This window comes from Solea solea, chromosome 8 (genome assembly GCF_958295425.1).
Source record: "Solea solea chromosome 8, fSolSol10.1, whole genome shotgun sequence".
In the NCBI taxonomy this organism is placed as follows: domain Eukaryota; kingdom Metazoa; phylum Chordata; class Actinopteri; order Pleuronectiformes; family Soleidae; genus Solea; species Solea solea.
In genome coordinates, this window is record NC_081141.1 from 18,278,932 (window position 1) to 18,298,610 (window position 19,679).

The following is a 19,679-nucleotide window of genomic DNA, read 5'->3' on the forward strand; positions in this document are numbered from 1 at the left end:
TGAGGTGTGTGTGTGTGTGTGTGTGTGGGGGGGGGGGGGGGGGGGGTGTAATTGAACCAGAGAAGGCTGTAAAGCAGGACTGGGACTCACAGATAGGTCGTAGGGCATTTTTGGATCCAGGGTGAACCTAGCCTTTCCCCCTAAGTCACGTAGGATTGGCTCCACCTCCTCCTGCGTCCCTTAAGAGGAGAAAGTCGTTCACAATGAATTAGGCTGTGATGACCTTCTATCTATTGAAAAAGACTAGTCAGTCAGTCATCATCTACCACAGTTATCCTCCACCAGAGGCTCGCAGGGGGTGCTGTGCCAATCTCAGCTACATCGGGCGATAGGCGGGGTACACCCTGGACAGTTCACCAGTCCATCGCAGGGCCACACACAGACCATTCACTCTCACACTCACTCCTATGGTCAATTTAGGGTGTCCAATTTACCTAATCCCCACATTGCATGTTTTTGGACTGTGGGAGGAAGCCGGAGAACCCGGAGAGAACCTACGCACACACGGGGAGAACATGCAAACTCCATGTAGAAAGGCCCTTGTTCCAACCGGGTCTTCTCGCCGCAAGGCGAGTACTAATCACTACACCACCGTGTGGCCTGAAAAGAGACTAGTATATCTATTTAAAATAACATTACACGTCGTCAGAAACATCATCTGATGCACACATTTAGCTTAGTCGAGAATTGAGTTGTGATGGATTGTCAAATTTTAATTAAAAGTGCACACCATATAAGAAGTCTGGGGAAACACTGATTCAGTGTTTCGAATCCATCTCACCTAATCATTCTAATAATTTCTTCTTCAGGCTATAACATGTATTTTCTGAAAATGTAATAAAAAACCCATTTACTTTCTGAGTTACCCACAGACAGAAATACAAATGTGGCCAAAAACATAAACTCTTTGGAGGCAATGAGTCTAGGAAGTGGATATAAAAATCAGATGCATCTGGAAAGAAAAGAGAAGCAAATGATGGAATCGTAAAGGAAGGTCATAATGGATATACTTAAAGGTTCTAAATTTAGATGACATTATTTTTAAATGTTTACATTTGTATGAATTGTTGTTTTTCTTTACCTCAGAATGAGCCTTCTCTATTACATCAAGGGCAGCTCTACAGAGGCCGCCATTTCTGAGCACCATGTTTTTACAATAGCCTTCAATGGACAAAAACAAAAACCGAACATTTTTGATATTCAGCTGCAACATGCAACTTCCGCCATTAATGTTGCTAAATGTTAAACACTGTACCCACACAGACACACACAAGTTGAGGAGAAGCAGCGCTAGATGGGTGAGCACGTCTGCCAAGGAGGTGAAGTTTTTGGCCACACTTGTCTGTGTGTTTGTAAGTCAAACGTGTCCATCTTTGAGCAACTCAAAAAGTGAAAGACAGATTTGGATGAAGATGCTGTTGTTTTAATAAAACCTCTGTCTTCATGGGTCAAGAGAATCATGTCGGAGGATCTCTTCGTGATGTGTTGGGCCTGATATTGAATGAACAAATTAGCCGTGCTCATGGTTAACAAAGCTCGTTGGCCACAGTTTTCTATTTGGGGCTCAACATTCCATTTGTGTTATATCATGGCGGTTATGTGCATTTTTTTCTAATTTGTGTTTGGCCCATACGATGCTCCCATTTAGTCCATTGAAGAGCCTCAGGAATGCCCCTTTAAAGTGTTTGTTGACATTCACTCTCAGATGTTGACAAAGACGTTTTGTTGGGGTTCACTCGGTTCACTCCCTGGAGAAACTTGGGGAGCTCCGAGGCTGCCATGCAGGATATCGCGACAGCTTAGACCTGAATGGAAGTCGGGGGCCCTGCTGCTCCAGGCGACCCCGTGACCTGGATACTTGATGTGGATACTCAAATAAATTTCTGCTGTATTTCTTCTCGTCTCCCTTTTTTTCCCCCCATATATTGCAAGCCCTTCTACCCAGTTGAATAGAGAATGATCACTGGGTGTTTAGTTTTTCCCCTCCCTTTCATCTCCATCTGGGGGACCATGAGATGTGCTTGTCCCCCTGCTTGTTGTGAGAAGTGACAGCGGGGTCCATTCAGTGAGAAATTGGCTGCAATTAGTGCAATTATGCTGATTTTCACTTGTGTCCCATGCAGAACAGAGTTTTCGCTGTGCACAGAGACACCCCCGGGAAACTGCTGCAAAACAAAAACCCATCAATCAACAAAGGCCTTCACTGAAAGGCTCAACTGCAAATAATACCGGGCGCATTCCACGATGACAGCGTTTAGTCAGCTGTGACCTGTGTTGCGATGGGGGGGGCATGACATGTAGAGCTTCGCTGATTGGGGGGGAATATGGCGTAAATGCCAGTTTGAAGGGCAGAAGGCTTAATTGGCAGTGGAGGGTGCCTAATCCAGTCATACAGCGAGGTTATCACTCAGGTTGTTTATAGAAGAACATTGGTAAACATACCTGCGTTCAGCGATTTAGCAGGGGGTCATGCACTTATTCAAATTTAGCCACTCGCTTGCAGGATGCATTTAAAGCACGTTTCACCAGAAATCACCACATTCACAATAACAAAATGTATGTATATATATATATATATATATATATATATACATGTATATATACATATACATATATATACATGTATATATACATATACATATATATACATGTATATATATATACAATATGTATAATATGGAATGTATGTAGCCTGTGGCTGTTTCTCGTTGGTCGATGACTTAAGTGGAGGACACAGTTTACCCAACTTTACATTGGTATGTCTGTGTCAATATTACCCAGGAGACTGACAAGGCTTGCATTCAACAGCAGCTTTCAAGCTGTAGGAAGGGGGGAGCCGTGTCCAAAACGTAATGCATTCACTTATTAACTAGTAGATGGAAAGTTCGGGGCAAAAACACCACTGCCATCCTCATGCGGCAGTTTGTAACAACCTTTAAATGAAAATAAACATCCCAGTCCTTCACTGTCACAAGAATTTGCTCAACTGTTCAACTCAACAGTGTTGGTGTTTTGTGGGCCACTTGCACATAATGAGTCTTAGAAACAACACAAATTGAAATATTAACTGATATAATCAAAAATAGTATCAAAAATGTCTTTGTATTTTCAGGATTTTTCACGGCGAACTCTCCCTTATTTGCACGTTCCTTTGCCAATATTATTTCTGATTACAAGCGCGAATAAAAATGAATCAGTCTGTTATAACATCATGTTCATGTAAAATTGATATCCGATATTTATCAGTCTGGGTTAAACTGGGTCACAGCATTGTAAGAGATTCTCTGTGGAGATGCACCACAGATTCAATTGTATTGAAAGCTTTGAGGTCACGGAAAAATGGTGTGGGGGACCCTGTGTTTCATTCCTTTGGAATAATTTGACTGTGATTGTTTGATTAGAAAGTAATCTAAGAATTAATTCAAATTACAAAATGAAAATGTATTTATTTGTTTTACTATGAAGCCTTTTGTACTGGTGACCTGTCCAGGGTGTACCTCGCCTTTTGTCCTATGTCAGCTGGGATTCACAGGATTGTAGGATAAAGTGGTAGAAGATGGATGGATGTTAAAAAAAAGTAATTTTTAGTTATATGAATTCACTGGCATATAACCTGTTAACTTTAGTTTGGATTAACATAATCCTTTTGTGATATTGTAACAATTTGAATCAATGTATCTTTTCTCAGACCCCCGACAATAATGTCACCGTTTTGTGAATTCCCTTTATTATGTGTGCTTAAACCTATACTTTCAGATGTGTCGCCTACATGTCTTCATAAACCTTCTATTTTTAAAGGTGTCATATGAATTGTCATGTTGCAGCTGAATATCTCTCACCTCACCTCACCTCACCCTTCCCTTCCAAGTGTGTTGGAGAACCTATGTAGCCTTCAGTTAACACAGTGCTTCTCAAACCTTTTTATACCAAGTACCACCTGAGAAAATACTGAGCTCCAAAGTAACACCTTTTATTACGACGTTGAAATACAGTGGTGTAAATAGGTCGAGAAAAGTCGAATTAAGACTTCACAGGAGGCAGATTTATTCCCAGTAAGACAATTTGCTGTCTCATCATCCTCCTCTTGGAGCAAGAGATAAGATGCCTTTTTTTTGTTCTTTATTTCATTTACTACACACTCTGGTCAAAAATGCATCCACTCTGATCACATACCCTGGTATATACAGTAGGACAGTATTTCTGATTGAAGTATCACCAGAGGAAGCTCGTGTACACTTTGCATCTTCAATAACAACAGAGAAGGATGAATTTGTGAAACCTCTCTGTATCAATGCAGGGGACACGTAAGACGAGATAAAATGTACATTTATTGCTGGAGGACTACAATGCCCGGTGCATAAGCATGGGCAATTCTGATTTTCCTCCAAGTACCATCAGAGGAAGCTTGCGTGCCACTGGTGGTACACGCACCACACTTTGAGAACCATGGAGTTAGCATTAAAACTAAAAAGATGTTTAATTTGTCCATCATGGGCTACTGTAAAAACATGCTGATCCATAATTGTGGTCTCCGTAGAGCTGAGATAAATATATAAAATCCCAGTCTGAGGTAATGAAGAACAACAACGTATACAATATATAAATGTAAATAAAAGTATAACTGTTTTAGCTTCAATGTCTGCTAAATGAAATAAAATTTTACACACTGGACCTTTGATTTTTGTTCATGACTTAATTTTATTCTCCTTTTTTTATCATAATTTATTCTGACATCCACTTCTGCTATTTTTTTAATTAGTATTTTTTGCTCTTTCTGTTAAACACTGCGAAACCTTGTTGTAAGACTAATAAATAACGTTTATTTGCATACATACATATATGTATATATAAATGTATATGTATATATATATATAAAATATTTTATATTATATATAAAATATATTAAATGCTAGCACGTGCAACAGCGACGACAGCTGTCAATTCAGTCAATTGTTGTTAATTTCCCCTGGAGGAAGCCGAGTCTTCCAAACACGAGTCTCTCTTCCTTTCCTCGTGGACCGGTCACAGCAGTGGATCCAAACGGAGTGTCTTTAAGACCCAGCGGAGCTCGGCAGGGAAACCCCGCGGCTTTAGTTGTTTCTACTCTCCCGAGTGTCAGCTAGTTATTTATCGGGAGGCGCTGTTGCCGTTTCGCCACATGAAAGCCCGATGCGCTGAACCACCAACATCCGAGTCGCTTCATGGTGAAGAGAAATCAGCTTTGAGGAGATCCGCGCGCGCACACACACGCGTTCACGAACTCGCGCGCAAAGACGCACGGCGCGCAGACACTTCCTCCTCCTCCACCGTGGAAAAAAAGAGACAGGGAGAGAGAGAGAAGGGGGGACACACAGAGGGAGAAAGAGAGAGAGGGAGCGCACACACACTCACGAAACGCAAACTTCCAACTCTCCCATGTGGAGACCAGAGGTTTGAGGATAACGTCTATTTTTGCCTCTCCTGGGCTCCGTTCCTGCCCCCTCTCTCCCTCTCTTTCTCTCTCTCAGTGTTTTTGCCCGGAGAGTCGCGTGTCTATGAGAGTCTCGCCTGGTGAGCAGAGAAGTTTGGTTGTTTGCGTGGTCGGTTGAGGAGGAGGAGAAGAAGAAGAAGAGTCGGGTGTAGAAGTGGGGGGAAGATGGTCCGCAACGCCGCTTGGAGAAGGAGCTTACTGTGCGTCCTGGCGCTCAGCCTCAGCTTTGCGTCCTCGCCGTGCAAAGCTCGGATTTACACCAACCACTGGGCAGTGAGGATAGCCGGGGGACCCGAGGTGGCCGAGCGGATAGCGGAAAAATATGGCTATAGAAACATGGGACAGGTAGGTCTCGCCTCTTGCTCCATCCAGACGTGTCTCTTATTTGTTTGTGTTTGGTGAAATGTAGTTGTTTTTTGTCAACTACAAGTTGAGCCACGAGCCTTTGGTCGCAATCATTTTACGAGCAGACAAACTGGGTCAAACGTCAAACAGTCTGTGGTCCAAACCCTGAGCCATGAACCGTCCCAACTCTTTAACCCCGTGACTCTCAAACACCAGGGAACAAGCTGCAGGGAACAAAGGAGATCATGGTCCGAGGACCATGAGCAGGATGGCACAACAGGTGCCTCCTCGCTGTGTTTCCACGGGATCGTTTCCATTTTGCGGGCTGGAGCCACAGGGAGCTCATTATTATCAGCTTAAAGCAATTGCAGTGTCGTGTGTTGGGTCCTTCTTTTTTTTTTTTTATACAAGTGAGACAGACGCGGGTGTCCACGGTCAGACAGATCACTCAAGTTCTTCATTGTCATTGCTGTAGTCTTGTGTTTGTGCCAAACATGCAACAATTTCACTGAAAACCTTCCACTACCTGCTCGTAATTTGATGGACAATATTAACTTTTTAACATGGAAACCTTGGTGTCTTTTTAAAACCTAAAACCTAATCTTCCTTTTTAATGAGATTGCTTTATCATAACATCTTGTCAGTATATTCCCAGATTTTCTTCTGGGTTTCTTGATTAATGACAAAACATCAATACAAGACAAATTGTTAAAACACGCAGGTCATATTTCACGGTTTCAAAACCCCGTATTTTACAGCTTGCATTTTTTTAAAATCCGCATATATTCAGTATATTCAGTACATCTGTCACTTAAAAGTCTGAAATAAATCCCAACCACAGCTGCAAAACATATTTGTCCACTGAGAGGAGGAATCACCGCATGTGAGATTTGTCTGGTTTCCTCTCCAGCACACATTATCTGTTCACCGGGAAACGTGTTTTGACAAAGTTTAAAGTCCTGTGTTCCTTTTGTGGGCGAAATACGTCACACAAGCGTGGACCCCACACATGCTCCAGTGTCGCCACCAAAATACTTGGGCAGTTCAAGCCTGCACTTGCCAGTGCTCAACATGAAGACGGCGTGGAACAGAGGGGGGCATTCTGACAGGTTGTTGTGGGGTAGCCTAGTCAACAGCTATTGAACCCCCTCCTCGTCCTACCCGCCTTATCCAGCCCGCCCACCCACTATAGCCTACTCCCCAGAGAGCAGGCCTTAATGGCCTCGTTTATCCCCTCTCTTTGACAAGAACTAATGTGTGGAGTCCCCCCCCCCCCCCCTTTCCATAGGAATTCCCCTGTGGAGTTGAGTGTGGCCCCCGCCATTCGTCCTGATTTCCATATCAATATAGAATGTTCATTGGACTTTGACACCCAATATACAAGAGTTTTACTTCACTTCCTGGTTTAGAGGTCAGCTGAAAGCTGCTCTCATGGGAGCAATAACGGCAGACTTGGGTTTCTTAATGTGAACTTTGACACCTCAACAAGCCCGTTCTTATGTTGATCTACACTGTGTATGGAACATGAAATGAAACATATCAGCCTAACATTCTTTTGTAGTTTGCACAGAGATGCACCTCAAGTGTTTACCCATTTAAGTAGATGAGCTGGCACTCGTGTGTTTGTGTGTGATCCCCGATTTTGACGATATGACTGCTACTGCTCAGTAAGAAGAGGTTTTTTTAAATTGTAAAGGGAAGCAAAGTGTTTACAGGGAGAGAATAGGGGGATGGGTATGGGAAACATGTGACAGAGGGACAATATAGTCTTCTTGACAGGGCCAGAAAGAGGAGAATAGACAAAGATAACCACACACTGCGAGATGGAAGGAGGAGGGAGTGAAAGAAGGGACGATAGATGGACGGATGGATGAAAAGAGTTGGCACAGAGTAAGAGAGCACCTCGTTGGGGGAATTCTGGGTAATCCTCTTAACCGTGGAGCCCCCTTCCCAGACGAAGACTAAGACACCGGCCCGAATTGAGTCTAAATCAGCTGACGAGGCCCCAGACGTGGATATCTGTTCATACTGGTGTTTTGAAGAGATGGGAGACGACTGAGAGCCATGAAGTGGGAGTGCGGTGTTCTGAAACCAGATGTGGACATGGAGCTGGTTGAGTTATTTGTACAGGTTGCACTGATGCAACATCAGGTTGTGTAGACATTATGCCAAAAGGAGTGTTGTTATTGGATTGTTTGACAGAGTTCACTGTCAGGAACATTTATCAAGGTTTCCATGAAAGCCCTTTTGCTTTTTTGCTTTTTTTTGGATTCTTGTTGGGCTTGTTGGAGTATGTATAAAGGTTATTAGGGTTAGATGGATGGGGATACAAGTTAGTGGTAATGTGTGAAATTGCTGAATATTGTAGACCAATACTGAGGGGCTCTCCACATGAAAACAATCCTATCTAAGTGAATCCGCCATGATTTAAAAAAAAAATCTTTTAGCATCCACGCGTAAACGACGTTTGGAGTAAGAAAATCTTAAAATAATTTTCATGTAGACAACCAATACACAACTGAGGATGTCATTGTCCCACCTCTGTCTTTCTCTGGCGTTCACTGTCCCCATCTTCATCATCATCCTTATCTTCTATTTTATTAGTCTGTTTGCTTTATGTACTCAGCTCAACATCTTCTTTGTTTTTAGTGTAGCAGCGTTACAGCGCCAGGTACAGGCCTGGCACATGTACTACATCATTTAGAGTCATTTTGGGGCGTTTCGTTTGGATGAAGGCCTTTCCTGACACAATGCCGCGTTTACGGAGAACCTTTCTGGAGAAAACGTCCAAGCAAAAGATCGCTTACGCTTTGTCCTGTGTCCATGTGGACAGGGCCGAATCGCCTTCCTCTGTCTACATTTGTATACAACAACAAATGAGGGAAAGAGAAAAGAGAATTTACATGACGTAAAAAAAAAAAAGTAAAAGTCCATCCATCCATCATCTACCGCTTTATCCTCCACCAGAGGGTTGCGGGGAAAAAAAGTAAAAGTAGACTTTTAAAATGCATTCAGTCCGACTGAAATTTAACAAAATCGAATTTCTCAAACTCGGACTAACACACTGAGATAAAGCAGATGGGAGTTGAATTACTGTTGCATGTATATGTTCAGTCAGACACAAACAGGCGAAGACGCACTGCCTATGCTCCACAGTTCCCGCCCCCAGGCTTTTGTCCTGAAAATAAAAGACAAAGCTGGTACACAGAACAGGAAAGAAGACGAGAGTGGGAAAAACATGGCAAACTCGCGGCTGGTAAATTAGAGTTTATGTCTCAACAATCCCCACTTAATTGAACAAAATTATTCCTCGCTCTTGCTTTTAAACTGGGACAGGAGAGTAGTCCAATTAAAATTAAAATGTTGTTGCAAGAATTTAGAAAATCTTTGGAATGGCATGCCCCTGCTGGGTTTGTGAGCTCTCATCTTCTTGCGTCATGTCTGTCTTTGTCCGTGTTTAATGTGGTTCACACAACTCCTGAGCCGCTCGTGTTCAGGCAAAACGCAAACCTGTCGTTTAGTAATCAGACCCAACTATGCCACACTCAGAACCATTTAAATGGAAAAAAAGTTGTATCATCTTTCGTGACTTGGATGCTAAGTTCATCCAGGGAAGCAAGACATCATGAATCACTTAAGTGCAAGTTGTTGTGTTTTTTTTCTTCTTCTCAAATCTTGTTACAACATAATTCCTCGTAACCACAGATTATGCCGAAGATGTGAATCACTATGCGGGTTGGGACGCATCGGAATGAGAGTTCAGTCGTAACTAAAACAACAACAACCAAGGAGATGCACATTTTGTTGACTTAGGTTGAGGATGAGAAGATGTAGAATATAGTGCAACCTGAGGAGGTGCCACAGATCTGGCTGTGAATGTGAAAATGTTACATTGACTTTGGAATAAAAGGTGGATAGGAGCATGATATGTTGACGCTATGAGAAACATTCACAGTGCCTGTTATAGAAATGCATTATTTTATCACTTCGTTCAATGCCTTAAAAGTTGATTACCCTACATTTTCCTCATTCTTTTTTGTAATTTCTTCATTGTACCAGTTTGTTTGTGTGTATGTTTGTTCATGAACACCAGAACTGAAAGTTGATCTAACGGGTTCACTAGTGGTTGAGCTCGGCCTTGGATCAGTGATGCACCACATGACCCTTGGCAGCCATGACAGTTTGATCATCTGAGGGATCGTATGGCCTTTATCAATTATTGAAACTAATCACCGTCTTTGTCAGTTTGAGTACGTCTTTACATTTGACCGACATTCACAGTCTGTCTCTTTGTTTCTTTGTCTGCTTTTATTTCACTTGTGTACCTACCAAGTCGTTTGTTTTCATCTCTGACGGTTAATACATTCATTCAGCGACACAGAAAATGTTCATGCTACCCAACTTGAAGAGAGGGAAATAAAATCTTATTTAAGGGTTCACCTTGTAAGATTTATTGACTGCAGACTGTACTTACCCCTCACTTTTCATAGCAAGTTAGGGAACTGCACTGGCCTTCACTTACTGGAAAGAATATAAGAACTCTTTCATTTTGTCTCTTTGTTGGTTTATGAATTGGGTTTGTGTGCGTTTATTCTTCTTCATTTGTGTAGCAAGCTTCGTCTTCTAAATGCAAATTGCCAGTTTCAAAGCAATGATACTTATACAGATACATTTCTGCCAATAAACCCAGTAAAATGTTACTCATGGAACAAATGGATACACACTTCTTACATCTGTGTCTGTGTGTGTGTGTGTGTTTGTGTTTTGCAGATTGGAGATCTCAAAGACCACTATCACTTCTTCCATAGTCGAACCATCAAAAGGTCGACTTTGTCCAGTCAAGGGCGCCATAGTTTCATCTCAATGGAGCCCAAGGTAAACCTGTCAAACTGTTTTCTGAATAGCGCACTGTGTTTGTTGTCCATTGAAATGATACCATGTCATCTTTTTAACTCGTGCTTAACATCTTCAGCTATTCATGGATACTGAAAAGGTAGTTGTATTTAACTACTTGTGAGTCTGTTATAAATTAATGTCCCATTTTACTTTGGCACAAAGTCCATTATAAAGGAATATACAGTCTGTTTTGATAGTTTATCATTATAGTGCTTATGAGCTCTGAGACACCAAATGACTGTATTTAATTTCCGAATTATGTTTCCTCTTCAAAACATTGTGCCATTTTAAACAATCGGATCATATAAGTATACAACCCGCACTCCTGGGCATTGTACGTTGTTGCAGACAAATGTGCTTTTGCAGAGACGCAGTGTTTATGAGAAAAGGAATTATTCCACTGCAAGAAAACCCCTGTATTCGTCTCACCTCACGCTGTTCTGATCACAGTCTTGACAGAACAAGCAGAAGATAAATGAGGCCTCCACTGCTGCTTTTCTATTTCACAAACCCAGCAACTTTAGGTGTGATGGATAGGTTTTGATGTGGGGGATCAGACATTACATGTAATATAATTTTCCTTTTGAAATAAATAAAAAAAGTCAAATGCCCCGCCAGCAGCTTTTATATGAAAGATCCATTACACCTCTCAAGCAGAAAGAAATGCACGAAACAAAATACTGTTGAATTTGCTGAATCTTCCGTCTGCTCACTTTTAAGGGGACTCCCTTTCTCATTGATCAGTGTGTGCAAGTTGAACTGATTTTCTCAAAGAAATTAGAGATTGCTTTTATTTTTTGTAACTCATGTTGGTGTGAAAATAGGTTCAGAAACAAAACATAAAGGCTGCAGAGTGATCTAGATACTGTAAAATAATGTGGGGACTCGGGGTGGAAAGGAAGATGACCTATTACACATATATCTGTTGGAAGTCCTGACCCAGAAATACGAGTTTATACAAACATTTGAACTCTGAACTGAACTTGATGAGACTGTACGCTATTTATGGTTTGGTGCTGTATGGTACGTATTTGTTTTGCATTTCCATTAGGAACAGTACAAGAATAACTGGCCCCCAGTTTTATTTTTTGGCACCCTTCCCTTCGGGTACCAGAGTAATTGTACGGTACGGGTGGAGCCAGACCCACGACAGTCAGCTGAATGGGCGCCAGAAAAGTGCCAGGCTTGACATCTTTTTGAGACAAGCGGCCACAAACTGAGCAGAAAAAAAATTAGCTGCTCCGTTGTCGGTGCGCCGGTCCAATGTCATGCTACGTATCTGGATGACGCAGCCATCTGGCACAGTGTACTCCGCCTACCAAGTAAAGGTACTGTTCAGTTGAAACGTAACCCTGACCGAGGGCTTTACCGTTCCAAACCGCACCGTACCGTACTAAACCGAACTGTACTGTACAATGATGAAAACAAGCCATTAGTATCATTATCTGCTTAATACTGGTCAAAATCACTGGATCGGATATCGGAGAAAAAGATACATAAAACATAACAAATCGGGTACAATCCAAAAATGTTGCATCATTTGAAGCAAATGCTTCACTGAGCACAGGCTGGGAACAGAGTCATGATCCACCGATGTCTTGTGACTAAAATCTGCGTTAGGAATGCACATTGCAGTGATCAGGTGAGCTAAGTGGACTAGAAGAGTATCATTTAAGTACAATTTTGTAAAAAAGTATCAGACTTACTGACATACTGTAGATCCTGAAGGCTGTGATATCTGTATCAAAAACAAAAAAGTTATCTCAAGCTGTCCTGACTCTGCACTCTGTGTGTGTTTGGGGTGAAGCAGCACTTTAAACATGAGCGTGACCTAAGGTAAACCCTTCCTCATGTCACTGCACCAGATCATCAAATGCTCTCTGTATTATTAATGAAACCTGAATCACGCCAGGAACTTTGTCCACATACACAAGTCACGTTGGTAAATGAAAGTTGAGGTGGATGCCACTGAACGCCACTGCCATTCAGAGGCAGCACACATTGCAACCAGACTTTTCTGTCCCGATGTGCTATTTATGTATGTGTGCTAAAGTGGACAGCTTCAGGCTGGGTTTTAAGGACAAGAAAGCTTGTAAAAATGCCTCATGCTTGACGTGTGAATGTGTTCCTGTATTTTTGCCAGCTCAATTACAGTAAAAGATATCAGTTTTGAAAAAAAAAAATCATTTGTGTTTATGTTTCAACAGTGGACTCAAGTGCGATCATAAAAATAAGGTGCCTGACACCCTCTTTTCTTTTTTCTTGTCCTTTTTGCTGTCTTTTTTCTTTGTCCACCTACTGTCCTTACCTGTCATCCCTCTCATTTTCCTCTCTCTGACGCCTTCCCCTCCCTCCCTTTCTCACTGTTGCATTCAGCATGCTCATCTCCCTCCCTCTGTTGGTGGTTCCCTTGCTCTCTCAGGCCTGACACTGTGCCATGGTGGTGGATGGTTTGTGTTCTAGTGCCAGCTGGCAGTGAGGCTGGGATTTTAGGCGAGTAGATCAGAGGAGTGAGGTTAAATGAGAGAAAGAGGAAAATGAGCTATTACAACAGAGGAAGAGATGAAGAGTGAGGGGAAGAGGGAAAAGATGGATTAGCGAAACCACGTAAAGAAAAAGTGGCGTGGAGAGGAATGGAGCTTTGGATGTTTTTGTCCTTTCAGTATAATCCGTGGACCTGTCTCCAGGTCTGGGATCAACATGATGGCTAGTTTGGCACCTGCCCAGTCAAGTTTACTGCTAATGATGTTTTGCAATCAGGTTCTGTAATAATGACGGCCGTTTGTGAGTGAGTCAGATGGGTGTAGCGGAGCCATGAAAGGCGCACCCTGCCATCGGCAGGGCTCATTGGCACATGTGTTGCCATGGTGATACAGCACAGCACAGATTACTGCTTTATGGCATCCAGTCACTTGCCTCTTAGGTCAAAGACCAGTCACTTCTCCAGGCAGATGCATGGCGGTAAAGACCTTTGGCCTGGACAGAGAGAGAGTGTCTGCAAGTCTCATACTGTTCTTAAAAGGCATTCTTTCAATAATTATTTATTTCATTTATTTAATCAATTTAACTAGACTTAAAGGCTGTTTTCCCAACAAACATGTTTCGGCAGGAAGACCACAGGTGTTGCTGAAACGTTTACCGCGGCCATAGAAATATAATGTCTTAAGTGATAAAATGGGCACGATATGTCTTTAGAGTTTGAGGAAACGTATTAAATTGAAATACTGGCTTCACTGATGATTAGGGTGCAGGTAGCAGCCAACTCCCTTTCTGTTTTGGTTTGTTGTGTCACCAACAACCTAATAACACAGCCAGTAGTACTTGGACACCCAGGTTGCAAGCATACACAGACACAGTAAAAATAATTAAAAGCACAGATATAATCAAACCACAAACTTTATTTAAACAATAGTGCACTATCAGATCAAATTAAACAGCAAACATAAAACCACACAAATTAAATATATATGTGAAGTTTAGTACTATCCAATAAGATAAACACAATTTTAACCCACTCACAGAAACTATTCAACATTGCTACTACACATACAATCAAACGTGAACATGACAAGGCTGTCAACGCCCTCATATGTGAGTGTGTGTGTGTGTGTTGGAGCGTCTGTGTTTAACAATCAGCACCAGGGGCTTCTCTGTGCGGTCGCTCCGCGGTACGGCTGCATGGACGGGTACCAGTGGGTAATCCGTGCGTTTGAGTCCCGCATGCGGTCCATCCATTTCTCATCGTAGTCTACGGTGAATCCAAAATGATCCCACACACAAAGACGGTGTCTCTTCAAAACTTTCTTTTTCCGGAGTCTCGTCCACTCGCCATTGTTTCCACACTGTTCACGCTGAATTTCCATGGAGCCAATCAGTGCTCCGCATGCAAATGCTGAGCGCTGATTGGCTCCGTGGAAATTCAGCGACGTTCGGATTGGCTCTGAAGGCGGCATGAGCAGAGCATGACACTGAGCCTGAACAGCAAAGTGCTGCTCTCATGTCTCTGCTCCTAAGTGGATCTAGTGTGCGGCCGTACAAAGTTTTGTGATTGGCCGAAACGTACCGAAATACCGTTGTTTGCCGTTGTGTATTGAACCAAACAGGGCGTATCAAATGGTGCGTAAAATACCGAATATTGTTGCAGCAAAACGCATGTTTTTGTGATTTGTAAGTCTTTTGAACTGATCTACAGTTTAGCATTGTTTGGTTTGATTCTTGTGTCGGATGTTGCGCTCACGACTCTTCCTGTGACGACACTCTCTGTCCAATCAGTGGCCGGCAGTCTGTTGACGTCACATTCAGTATCGACTCAGCTCGCTTGGAACCTTGACAGAGCAGGTACTAAAAAGAAGTACCAGGTACTACCACTAATGGAAAAGCAACAGAGTCGAGCCGCGTCATGCCAAGTCGTGCTGCATAGTGGAAAAATGCCTTTAGAGTTGAGGACGCATGTGGCCATACACTCTGTCCTCAGGATGCACCAGCCAACGCCCTCTGACCCGCTGCAGTTTCTCAGTCTTTTTTACACTTCGCAGCAAACATACATTGATTTATTTAGAGCAGCTTTGAAACACTTTGCTCAACCTGGCTCTTTTGGCTATTTTTTTCCTCCTAATACCTGTCACACGTGCCAAGACACACATTGACACACACAAACATGTTGACATCAGACACATCTGTACAGCCAGACTCATTAAAAAACATCTGAAGGCTCTATTTGCATTCAGCCTGCTCATGCAAGATGTGATGACAGCTTCTCACACGAGGTGTGCGTTAATGTGTCGTACTTAATGCTCTCCATTTGTCATTGTGTCACTCGGGTCAGATATTTATACCCGTTATGAACGGGAACAGTGTGTCTAGATGTCTGACAGGAAAAAGGTGAAAATACTGAGTATAAATATAAAGAATAACAGAACAGTAGCATCTAACCCTAACCCATCTATCTTGAAGCTTGTATTTATCTTACTCTCCCAATCCCTGTACGTCAACTTCAGAAAGATGGTCATGAATTGATCCTGTTGCACAAAGTGACACTATAAACAAACCAGGTCGTCAGAAGGGGAGATTGTCTTCTTGTGTCTTAAGCAGCTTGCACCTTGCACAGCTATGCTGACACGCAGCTATGACTCATTTATACTGGAGCTTCCAAGAGAAGAGAGCTGCTTCAATAGCCACAGACTTTTTTAGTTGTAGCTCCGCTGCTGCTCTGTCATTAGTTTTTTTTTTTTGATGTGACATAAGTTCAAGTAGTCAGGCTGCTTTGTTTGAAATCTGTTTCTAGCCATTTCAAGATTACTGTAAACATCAATTACAGCACTGCAGTGGTGGTTTCTTCTTTTTATAATGTCCTTTTGAAGTCTGTGCAGAGATTAGCGCAGATCGTACAGCTGCTCCACCGCTGTCTCTCCGCGGCGCTCACTCGCCGCAACGAGGTGTTTCCACTCGGTTTCACTTAGTGAGACTCTTGTTTACTTGAAGTCCTTTATCCACCACACATGTGCGGGAAAACTGTGAGCCAGGTGTGGTTTGCAGCTGAATACTCACAGGGATTCTCTGAAATGCTAAAGAGCTATGACGACAAAAAGAAAGACATTTTTGTGATATTTACGAGCTTCTAAATAAGCATGCCGAATAAAGAACATATTTTACCACATGGTAAAACTACTTGGATGAGCTCACAACCACCTAACTTGTGCCACACACACACGCGCACATTCCAAACGTTGACGAGATGACACAGATGGAGTTTGTGTCATACACTTACACATTTATTTAGTCTCCATTTAGTTCTGGGTAGATCTCCACAAAGTGCTTGTTTTTTTTGTTTTTTTAAATTATGTTCACCAGATGAACCATTAAGAGCTGACGCACTGAGACAAGCACCTACAGCTGGGCAGCGTAGCACCACGGCTTTCAAAACATCTGTGAAAAGATGCACACCCGAGTGTGTGTGCTGCGGTTGGGCCGCCGTTTCCTTTTACACGAAAGAGATCAGAAGAACTGGCTTCTTGTGTCGGTTCAGATGTTGATGTGCCATGAGCCATGTTCTGCGTTCACACAGAGACGCTTAATCTTTCCTCATGTTCATCCGTTCATAGTGTGTCAGACCAGCATTCACGCTCCATTCCAGGAGTGGTGTTTCTCACCTCTTTCAAGAGTGCTGAGTTGTACATGTGTTTGTTGGCTTGGCACAGTCAGTGCTCACGGTCTCCACGGATTCAAACTGGAAATGTGTTCATGTTTGTCCACATAGTGTCTGTGCGGACTACTGGGTGGATGACGTGGACCCTAGTGGTCCGCTGCAGACACTCAGTCATGTTAAGGCCCTTTTGGGTAGCCTTTGACCTTTGGAAACAAAGATGCACCCTGCTCTCGGTCCTTTTGCCTGCAGTTTCAAAAACAGCAGTGAAAATGGATCAACTTGTTCCCAGTTGTACTAATGAAGTGAACTCTTCCCCAGTTTCCTCTCTGGTTAGTGACCCAGCCAGCAAGAGCACCTGCAAACCCTTCCACACAGAGCGAATGAGAGGGAGAGAAGAGGAGGGAGGACACTGTTTAGAGTGGGACTCGGAAAAAGAGGGAGACAAAGGGACAGTCAGCCTCAGAGAGAAATGGGCATCTGTGAAGACCTGAAATGCAGTGAGATAAGAAGCAGATGAGGGAGAAAGATGAGGAAAGTAAAACAGGGTGGATAGGAATGGGAAGGAGTGTGAGAAAAGGGTGGGGGAAAAAAAAGCATGACGACAGAGGTATAGGTGCTAGCAGATTCCTCAAATGGAGCAGATCCAGACATCATGCCTTGGAGCCTGCCAGCGAACTGGCACTGAGACAAAGGCAGTGATACATGGGCAAGTTTTATAGGCAATAATAGAATGCTAGATTGTCTTTGTTTGGACAGGGATTGGCAGACGTTCGTGTTGGTTGATATGGATAACTGCAGGCTGTTATCGTTGAGTGATTTTTTTTTTTTGGATGGATGGCATTGTTTCTCATAGCTTTAGAAAAAACTGAATAGAATGTAACTGCCTCAGGTCATCCTGCAAATAGAGGGCAAGTGTTTAATTTCTATTTGTTTAGAAATGCAAAGCCACCTGTGTAAGTCTTATGTAGCAGTATGCTTCAACGTATACAGTAGGCTTCAACGTATGACTATTATTCATAATCGATTCATTGATTGTTTTTCCTTTTCCCGCTCATTTTAAACTGTGGTTGGAGATGTTTGTCACTGCTTTTCCGCAAAACGGGAGTGCGTGCTTATACATCATGACACATACATAGGATTTAAAGATGTATTACCCGATACACCTATGAAATCTCTGCGCATAACACTTCGTCAGGAAGGTCAGAGTTATCACTCCTTGAGAGAACAGAGCTAATCTGATTCAGGAGGCACTCGACAATCCACAGTTGGTTGGATTAGATTAAAGGTTCATAAATTGACATCCAGCCAAACTCTTGTGTTTGTTGTTTTTTATTTTTAGATGAATCTGATGCAAAGTTAAACACTAGTTGGGCTCCGACTTCAGCAGAATTATTACAGATAAGAGCATTTAAGAGTTACACATTTATTAAATACTGTGGCTCACATGTAAGTTGTTACTCCAGTGGATTTGCATATTGCACATTCCTGATGACGGTGTTTTATGGCTAATGGCGGCTGTAAAGGGTCACTTTGTAGTTGACGGTCCTGACAAAAACTGAAGTTCAATGAGGTGAAACCTCCACTCACAGAAGAGCATCGGACTACATGAAATACTTGACTGGGTTTTAAAGTTTGCCTGATTTTCACTTCCTTTTTTCTCATGTGTTGTCACAAATGAGACTTTATTCATAATTGCTCTCACAACAGAGGTGATTGCTCTTTAAGGGCAAGGGAGGCTCTGCTTCCTCTAAAATGTCATAAAATAAATGGTCAAATATGTCATTATTAAACGGTTGCCAAATCGCGATAAACTGTTTGAGTTGTTTGTTCAGAATCAGCCTTTTTATCACAGATCATCTGACATGATTCGTTTCTCGTAAATTCCCGCAGCAGCACAGCTCAGCTTTAATTGACCTCTATGAGCCTGAACAGAAAAACTTTTTTTTCCACTGCGTTGAGTGAGATGCTGATTGGATAAATGGCAAAAACGTCACTTCCAGGGAAGCTCGGCTTCTGTGAGAGTCAGTGGCGCAGGGGGGAGGTGCAGACGCTGGGCTTCTGCATGATGATTGGAGGAACGGTCTGTTTGATTGACAGCGTTTATACAGGAGACCGAGACCGGGTGGCAGATTTATGTATAAATAACACAAACCAACAACTGGTAAACAAGTGATCAACATCATTTGCTTAAGTGTCCCAACTCCTGTTAAGGTGGAGGGGTAGGGTGAAGTGTTTGATATTTTTCAGTAGTACACGTCAAACTAAGAGCTATGCAATTTTTCCCACATTAACTGACTCCATTTTACCGTCATAAAAATGACATTGGTTAGCTTCTTTTTTGGCGACCGCATGTTGTCTTCAGCAAAACATGTTGCGTCTGGTTACGTGATGACATTATGTTCTTGATTGGTGTGCCCTGTTTTTAGCACTACACCTTTTAAAAGGGGGAAGGGCCAAAGGGTCGGCGTAAAAATTAGAAATGGGATTGGGTTAGTTTTGAATTTGTCCACTCATGAGGAAGAGTTTGCTTGTTTTTATCCTCCATTTCCCAGAAAAACAACATACACGCTGCGTTCATAGCGCCCTCTTCTGGTCCCCTTGAATGAGTTTTTAAAGTTTGAATTTGAACTTTCTGCCCCAAGTTTGAAAGAATATTTACGTTTCAGATGAAAAGTGACAGCCCTGCAACTGTGCTGCAACTTGGGCTTCACATACGACAATCTTTCACCAGAAGGAGACACAGACTGTTGTGTCTCGCCATGAAAAACACATTTGATCACAAAAACGTGTAAAAAGTGACACCAGGTTTAATTTAGCTCGGTT

The 19,679-nt window shown here is 42.5% G+C and overlaps 1 protein-coding gene across 5 annotated transcripts in view; it reads left to right on the top strand.

Annotated features, from left to right (window-relative positions):
• The first annotated feature begins 5,114 nt into the window (after positions 1–5,114).
• The window catches only part of pcsk5b (proprotein convertase subtilisin/kexin type 5b), a 77,253-nt gene continuing 62,688 nt past the window's right edge, over positions 5,115–19,679 (top strand). For 3 of the 5 annotated variants that reach the window (XM_058635783.1, XM_058635784.1, XM_058635785.1), the window contains exons 1-2: positions 5,122–5,815; positions 10,586–10,690. In XM_058635783.1, the coding sequence (XP_058491766.1) occupies positions 5,636–5,815; positions 10,586–10,690 (285 nt within the window). In that variant the 5' untranslated portion in view covers positions 5,122–5,635. Of the gene's footprint in view, positions 5,816–10,585; positions 10,691–19,679 lie in introns of all 5 variants that reach the window. The other 2 variants (XM_058635781.1, XM_058635782.1) reach the window with 1 other exon arrangement.